Source organism: Chlamydomonas reinhardtii, chromosome 11 (genome assembly GCF_000002595.2).
Source record: "Chlamydomonas reinhardtii strain CC-503 cw92 mt+ chromosome 11, whole genome shotgun sequence".
Lineage (NCBI taxonomy): Eukaryota > Viridiplantae > Chlorophyta > Chlorophyceae > Chlamydomonadales > Chlamydomonadaceae > Chlamydomonas > Chlamydomonas reinhardtii.
Genome location: NC_057014.1, coordinates 571,687 through 580,134, shown reverse-complemented (window position 1 = coordinate 580,134; position 8,448 = coordinate 571,687). Strand labels below are relative to the sequence as shown.

Sequence of the window (8,448 nt, the reverse complement as noted above, 5' to 3'; positions counted from 1 at the left end):
TGCTGAGCCCCCTGAGCGAAGCGATCCAGGGGGGGCGAAGCCCCCCAGGATTGCCCCTGTCCGTGCGTGCGTGCGTGCGCCTGTGTCAACAAAAAGTACCATACTGGCACAAACCGCGAGTGCCACGTATTATTAATTGCAATTACCTATTGTAGAAAAATAGACGGCAGGGAAAACTCGGCCGGAGCGAGAAGCGACCTCGTGAGTCCATGGACATCTTGACTTTCTTCAGTTCGCGAGTATAGCTCTCGGCCCCTAAATATCTTACATCCATGTATCAAAACATGTCGACGACAAGCGTCTTGGGGCAAGAATGTCGAAATTGTTTGCAACAGCCAAACCATGCGTCCCCAAGCCTTACATGTGTCGCGGCCCGGGATCCCGCGCCCGAGCCCGGCTAGCCGTTTGCGGTGCTTGAGTGGGATGTGGGTGAGGTGCATTTGGGATATCATGGACCGTGAAGTGGCGTGGGTAAGGTGGCGTGGCGTGGCGGGGACAGGGCATGTCGGTGCCTCGGCACGGCGTTGGCATAGTGGCCAGTCCCGCTGGATGGGCTTGCAAGGGTGCTGTGCATGTCGCCGGTGCCCATCGTCACATCCCCTTGCGCTACATGGGGCTCAGCCCATTTTCCAGCTGTACAAAGCTGACACCCCTTGTCCCCCTTGTGTCTCCAACACGGCCACACGGCCGGTGTTCCCCCCCCCCCGTTGTGTTCTCTACACCCCCCCCATACACACGCCCGCGCCTGCTACTGCACTGCTACTGCCTACGCTTCACTGCTACTGCCACTGCTGCCGCATCAGGTGGACATGGAGGTGGGCTTTGGCGAGGTGGAGGCAGTGGAGCTGGTGCCGGGCGGCGGCGAGCTGGCCGTGACGGCAGCCAACCGCCGCACCTACGTGGACCTCTACGTGCGACACCTGCTGCAGGTGCGCGCGTGTGTGCGTTTGCGTGTGTGCGTGTTTGTACGGTATAAACACTACACGCTCAAACACACCGCACACATAACACACACAAAGACACAACCACACACACACACACACACACATACAGCCTTACCCAGGCCCGCACGCCTTCCCCCTCCCCCCTGCGCCTGCTATACTACTGTTCCTGGCTACACCTTCACTTCCCAAACCCTCGTGAATGCTACCCCCTGGCTTTGGTTTAGTTTGGGCTGGTATTTACAACCCCCCTTTACCATTGCTCCTGGCTACGCCCTCACTTCCTTACCTAATCATGAATGTAACCTCCCCCCCCCGTCAGGACTCCATAGCGCCCCAGTTCGGCCCCTTCCGCCGCGGCTTCCTGCGCCTGTGCTCCGGCGCCGCGCTGGGCTGGTTCAGCGCCTCCGAGCTGGAGCTGCTGGTGTGCGGCAGTCGGGCGCTGAGGCTGACGGAGCTGGAGGCAGCCACGCAGTACGAGGACGGATACACGCGGGACTCGGAGGTGGGGGGCGGGGGAGGGGGGGAGGGGGGGAGGGGGCGGGGGAGGGAGGATTACGAGTGCAGTGGGTGAGGATGGGGAGGGGCTGCGGGGAGGACAGGACCATTAGCTGTTTCAAACCCCAGCCCCCTTGCTGCATCTCGAATTCTCTTTCTCTCTTCATCACTCAGTGCTCCTCACTCACTCCACCCTTTCCTTCATTCATCATGTATGTAACCCCACTTGCTCCATTTCTCAATTGCTTCCTCACCCCTCCAGCCGGTGCGCTGGTTCTGGGAGGTCGTCCACTCGCTGCCGCCCGCGGGTCAGAAGCGGCTGCTGTTCTTCGTGACGGGCAGCGACAGAGTGCCCATCAAGGTGGGGGGTGGGTGGGCTGTGTGGGTGCGTGGGTGGGTGGGTGGATGCGGGTGCCGCGGGTAGGGCAGTGCAGGAGCAGCGGGGGGTGGGTAGATAAACCGCCGCTACCTCTTACTGCCCTCCCCTCCCTTCTTCCCTCCCTACCTCCCTCCCCCCGCAAACACACACACGCAGGGCCTGGCGCACCTGAACCCGCCCTTCGTCATCTCCCGCGCCGGCGCCCACTCGGACCGGCTGCCCTCCGCCCACACCTGCTTCAACCACCTGCTGCTGCCGCACTACAACAGCAAGGAGGTGCTGAGGGTGAGGAAGCGAGGGAGGCAGGGAGGGAGGGAGGTGGGGAGGGTGTGTGTCGAGGGAGGGAGGGAGGGAGGGAGAGGGGGAGGGAGGGAGGGTGTGGAGGTGGAGGGCAGTGTGTGTGTGGAGGTGGAGGGAGCAGGGGCCGGGGCGGCACGACGGGCGGCGGCGGCGTGCAGGGGGTGGGTGGTGATGTCTGCACCGTTCCGGGTAAGAGACACACGGACGCGGGTTTCATTGCTGCTTCCGCCTGTACCACTTTGCACACACATACACACGCACAAATGCGCACACATGCACACACACATACACACACACATACACACACGCACGTGCCCTCCTTACGCCTCCACGTGACCCTCCATCTATTGCATTGGGTGTGGTTTAGTTTGGGCTGCTATCTGCGTCCCTCCACACACACACACCCACTCCACTACCTGCAGGAGCGGCTGGAGCTGTCGCTGCAGAACGCGGAGGGCTTTGGGCTCATGTGAGAGGCGGGAGAGGTGGGGGTGGGGGGCATCAGATGTGTGTGTGTCGGGGGGGAGCGTTGTCAGGTAGCCCTGACACGGCGTAGGTGAGGAGGTGCCGCCGGCCGGGGCGGCCCCCGACACACAGCGATACCAGGAGTTCCAAAGGTCGCAGCGCTCAGGTTGCAGCGGGCACCTGCCAAGCGGCTGATGTCCCCTGTTGTCCTTTCGTGCCGCTCGTTGGCACATTTTGCATCATAGGACTGATAGGAGTATGTGCACACCTGGCATGTGCATACCGGAACACGGTTGAAGAGGTGGCGCACGTAGGGTTGCGGCCCGCAGGAGGCATGCAGTCGATGCACTCGGACGTGTTTGGAAGTGCGGATGTGTTGAGTTGTGGGTTGAGCTGCGGAGCTGCGGCCTGTGGATGGGCGGGGGAGTTGATGGCAGCGCCGTCCCAGTCGGGCTCATGTAACATGTTGTCGTGTGCGGGGGGCTGCGAGCAGCTGAGGCCCCTGACGGAAAGCGAAGGCGCAAGGCATGTGGGTAGGGCCGCACGGGGCAGACGGTGAAAGTGTGAAACGAATGCACGTCCTTGACATATGGGGTCTGTTGGAGCAGGATGCGACATATGGGGGCTGCCGGGCTGCTGATCTCGCAAGCGCGATGTGCGGTGGTGCGCTGTTCGGCTGCTGTTGCCATGTACGAGCAAAGTAACTCCACTAGCAGTGCTTATACCGTAGTGATAAAAAGGTTTCGGGACTAATATTTTCGGGACAGGGTCGGATAATATATTTCAAACTATTCGGGAAATTAAATATTCGGGACGGCCAGCGGCGGTAATTGCAAATCTGATCCAAAGTTTCGGGACTCCGTCCTGGGCTGTCTGGCGGCCCCACTGCATGCATGCCCCCACTATACGATTTCGCACTCCTCAAGTGAGAGACGGCAAACCACAGCCGTTCTACAGCCACACAGCAGACATCATGCCCGCATGTGAATATGCTGCGCTAAACGGCGCGTACATGGGCTTAGGATGCTGGCGTGCCAAACCCTGTGCCGCGCACTGAGACCCTCATCCCCTGTAAGCGCGCGCAGCGCGCGCTCCGAAAATATGATGTGATGTGGGGTGATATTATATTTCGGGACAAGAGCAATTAAATAATTAATTAAATAGGTTCGGGACTCAACTTCGGGACGCTCTCCCGAACTTAGAAACCCGAAACCTTTTTATCACTACGGTATGTCCAATCTACGCTGTAGCAAGGGCCTTAGATATCCGCTGAACGGCTGAAGTCGGGGAATCCAGACAGCCGCACGAAGCCAAGAAGTGAGGGGCGCCAGGGCACGCATGGGCTGCAGCTCAGGGAACGTGTATGGGTGGTGGGGGGTTTGAGGTCATGGGCAGGGCAGGGGGGGGGCGGTTAACCTTGGGGTTAACTGGAACCAAACCCAAAGTCAAGGTCGGTGTGCGCTGCTGCACTGGTGGGCCCTCCTGCACCCCTGCTGGCCCCCGTGCACGCACGTGATCACAGCAAACGGGCGTGGCTGCGCTGGCCACTGCGTGTGTTTCCTCGGGGGCTGGCAGCAGTCCCAAGTGGCGGTTTGGATTCTCCATGACAGTCCTCATGGGTGGATAGACGTTGCCCAAAGCCGAAAAATAAGATGTTAAATAATTGCGACACCGCGTGTACGGGTGTACGGCGCACCACGGACTTTGCTGGCCACGTATGGCACAGCACACAACGGCACAACACACAACGGCCATCACTTACCCTCTTATCCAATCACAAATGTCAACTGATTTCCAACTCAACCAATGAGAAAAGCTTCATAACCTCTCTTAGGCGCCCGCATCTGCGGCGGTCGCAACACCTAGCAACATCTGGGGCCGGCATGCGGCAAAATAATTCATGAAAGACAAGAAAAGGTGGCTCTCCCTTGCAAGGGAAAAGTGGGCTGTGCCGCCACGCCACGTCCTCCGTCTGAGGCCGAAGGTTCCGATACTAGCCTCATCTCCCGGACATAGCCGGGGTCGGTTGGTACAGGCACCGCCCGCCATATGTGCCCAGTCGCGCCCAGCTATCAAGCACTAGTGCAGCAGGCAGCAGGCCAACCAGACAGCAAGGAAAACACCCCTGCCGCTGCAGCTGACTGCCCGCTACGCCATCCTCGTCAGCACAGGTCGCTAACCAGACAACACCGGCAGGTCTCAACCTGCGCGCCGGCGCCGCTTTGAAGGCGGCGCCGCGCTGTCCTCCTCCACGTGGCCTTGCCCGCCCCCTCTGCTCCGAACATGCGCGCCGCCACTGCCGCTGGGCCCAGGGCCGCCCGTGCCGCCACCACCACCGGGCCCAACGCCGTGGCCGCTGCTGTTGCCGCCGGTAGGCGCGGTGCCACCGCCGCCGCCACCGCCGTCTCCAGGCCCTGCACCGCCGCCACCGCCACCGCCACCGCCGCCGCCAGGCCCTGCACCGCCACCGCCGCCAGCAGGTCGCAGGGCTGCAGGCCGCGGTTTGCCAAGCAGCATCTCCATCAGCGCGTGCCGCATGTTTGTAGCCGAGTTGGCATCGCGGCCCTGCAGTTCAACATGCAAACAGGGCGTGTGTCATCCCATGTGTCATCCCGTGTGTCACCCCGTATCATCTCCAAACCGCCCTGTGTCATCCCGTGTCATCCCGTGTCATCATCTCCAAACCGACCTGCCGCCCCAAACCTGCCCCAAACCTGCCATCCCACTTACCCACACAGTCCCGCAGTGTTGGCACACTTGGACGTCGCGGGCACGCGAGCCACCAAACGGAATCACAACTTCCAGGCAGCGCTGCCCGTTACCAAGCAGGCGCCGTCCGCACTTCGCACACACCTGCTCAGACACAGAGATAGGTTTGCGTTGTGCGCATTGCTTTGTGAAGATCACAGCGTACCTGGCTGGTGTAGTATTCGTCCACGTAGACCACCAGGTGGGCGTACTTGTCCACCAGCAGACGCAGCAGCGCCCGGTTTGGGCCCCTGCCTGACCTGAATTGCGAAGTGAGTGAGTGGGTGAAGGTGAGTGGGTGAGTGAAGGTGGGTGAGTGAGTGCGTTGCTGAGCGAGTGGCCGGGTGAGTGAGTGGCTGCGTTAGCCAAGGACCAGAGCCGCTGCCTGACCTGCTGACGCAGCCGCCGTGGCCAGTGTTGGCGTTGCCCCAGCCGACGATGACCTCCTCCTTGGGCCTTCCCCCAGCCAGCTGCTGCGCCGTTTGCTCGAGGACCTGGACGGGCATGACGTTGTGCGGTGAGTTGTTTGCATGAGCTGTACAGGGCACGCTTGCAACCTGGGACAGACGGAGTTAGCAACCAACGCGCACCTTCTGGCTGCGAATGTAAACAGTCAAGCGCCACCGCCGCTGGCCCCACTGCCGGTAATGGCGCAGGAGCTGCCACAGCCCTATCCCACCGCTGCCGCTGTATAGGTACTGAATGCGGCGTGTGTGGTCAGCTGCATACGCCACCCGCGCACTTGGGATCCCGGCCTGCCACCGCTGGAGCGCTGGCTGCTCCTGCAGACGCGCCTCCTGCCAACGCTGGCGCTCTGATTGGCCAGTGCGCTTGCGGTAACCAGCACCAGACACACGCGCGTAGCACTTGCGCTGCTCCCTGCGCCGCTTGGTCGCCGCATGCCTCTGCTTCCGCGAACGGCGGCCGCGCCAACCGCGCGGCTTTCGCCGCCACCGCCCACGGGCACACCCTCGCCTCCCGCGCCCCCTCGACTGCCCCCGCTGGCGCTTCCGCCACACATTAGCGCGCCCGACCCCACGAAGCCGCCGCTGCCGCCGCCGGCGCTTTGCCCGCTCCCTGCGCCGCTCTCGCAGAGGCCGGGTAGGGCCTTGCGCCAATTGCTGACGCTCGGCCTCTGGGATGTCTCTCGGGCCGGCCCACAGCCGTACGGCGTGCGCAGGGTGCTGGTGGCTGTGCGGGCTGAAGTCGGCCAGGTAGTCGACGCAGGCCACCAGGTAATTGACGCAGCCCGGGTCCACGGCTACAACGCGCATGGCCTTGAGGGCATCTGGTGTGTATTGCGCAAGCGCCTGGCCAGCAGCAACCACGCCAGGAACCGGATTGTTCCCTGGCGCTCTTCCCGGTCCGTCAAGGTAGCTGCTGCCGTCGCTGTCGCTGCTGCCGTCGCTGCTGTTGCCGTCGCTGCTGTTGCCGTCGCTGCTGCTGCTGCCGTCGCTGCTGCTGCTGCCGTCGCTGCTGCTGCTGCCGTCGCTGTCGCTGCTGCCGTCGCTGTCGCTGCTGCCGTCGCTGTCGCTGCTGCCGTCGCTGCTGCTGCAGCCGTCGCTGTCGCTGCTGCCGTCGCTGCTGCTGCAGCCGTCGCTGTCGCTGCTGCCGTCGCTGTCGCTGCTGCCGTCGCTGCTGCTGCTGCCGTCGCTGCTGCTGCCGTCGCTGCTGCTGCTGCCGTCGCTGCTGCTGCTGCCGTCGCTGCTGCTGCCGTCGCTGCTGCTGCCAGCAGCGTCGGTAAGCGTCACACAGGCGGCCGCGCCATCCGTGCGCATGAAGTACGCGAAGGTGCCACCACCGCGCTCTAGGCGCTTCAGCCAGTCGAAGTTGAAGCCACAATCCCGCCACGCGTCGTGATGCGCCGGCGCGCCTGCTGCTTGCTGCACATTGGCGAACGCTTTCCAACCACCAGCGTGTTTTGCAGCGGCAGTGGCCGCCTGCCAAACAGCCGTGGCGTTCGACCCCAGCAGCTCAGCTCCGGCGGCGGCGTACTCGGCTGCTGCAAGCTGTTTGTGGTTGACGAGGAGTTCCTGTGTCAGTGGCATGAGCACAATGGTTACGGGCTACTGTTTGGACGGGATTGCTGTACGAACTAACTCGGAGGGTGGTATCAAGCAAGCAAGCCACTAAGCACAAAACACACCTGGATGATGGTGTTGGTCAGCGGGATGTGCAGCGGCATGCTGCTGGCCTCGATGATCAGCGCGTACGTCTGCGCCCGCTTCATGGCGAAGTTGGCTGATCGCACCTCACCCGGTGGCGCAGGTGGATTGGCCGTCTTTAGCCGCTCGTAGACAGTGGCCAACCACCTGCACGATTGCGCACACACGACCTCTGGGCCTCTGCACACATACCAGCATGCAAAGGGATACGCATGTACACCCAGGACTGCACACCTGCGGATGGGCTGCAGGCCACACAGGAGGTCGGCAGCAGCACTGACCAGGCAGAGCGGCTCACGCTGCAGGAGGCCCCGGCTGCCGCGCTGGATAGGCCAGATGCCACGGGCCGTCCACGCAGCCACCAAGGGCGCCACAGTGGCATTGGCACGAGCCAGCAGCGCATCTGGCACCGCCAGGCCGCCGAGGTCTGCCTCTGTCAGTGGTAGCTGCCGCCAGCCCATCAGCGCCGCAGTCATTAGGCCGGCTAAGGCCTTCCTTGCCTTGGCTGTAACGTGCACCTGTTGCCGACGGGGAGTTACAGACATGATTAATTAGCAGGGCGCAAACAACGGCAGCCTCAGAGCACAACCCAGCCTGACCCAGGGTACAATCAGATAGACTACAAAGAAGCTGAGCACACCCCGGTGCACACCCCAATGCCCACCTGGTCCTCCTCGTCCGTCTCTGCTCCGCCCTCGTTGCCCGCCTGCGGCTGACCAAGCGCCATGCCCGCTAGTCCCCCCAGCGGCACCTCATCGTCGTTCACCTCCAGCTTCGCACGACAGTACTTGCGAACCCATTTGGGAAAGTTCGCCCTGTAGTGCTGCTCCAGGTTGGTGAGGACGTCTTGAAGCAGGTGGTGCACCAGCTGCGACAGGAAACGACAGGGCATATGTCAAAGACATGAGGCATTCACGACCGCGGTCCCAGGGAGTGACCCGTACCTGGTGGT

The 8,448-nt window shown here is 62.5% G+C and overlaps 1 protein-coding gene across 1 annotated transcript in view; it reads left to right on the top strand.

The window, feature by feature from the left end:
* The window catches only part of CHLRE_11g467609v5 (uncharacterized protein), a 9,826-nt gene extending 6,431 nt beyond the window's left edge, over positions 1–3,395 (top strand). Inside the window, exons 13-17 of the mRNA XM_043067360.1 lie at positions 804–929; positions 1,264–1,446; positions 1,702–1,800; positions 1,975–2,103; positions 2,541–3,395. Coding sequence (XP_042919359.1) covers positions 804–929; positions 1,264–1,446; positions 1,702–1,800; positions 1,975–2,103; positions 2,541–2,591 — 588 coding nt within the window. The 3' untranslated portion in view covers positions 2,592–3,395. The remainder of the gene's footprint in view (positions 1–803; positions 930–1,263; positions 1,447–1,701; positions 1,801–1,974; positions 2,104–2,540) is intronic.
* The last annotated feature ends 5,053 nt before the right edge of the window (positions 3,396–8,448 follow it).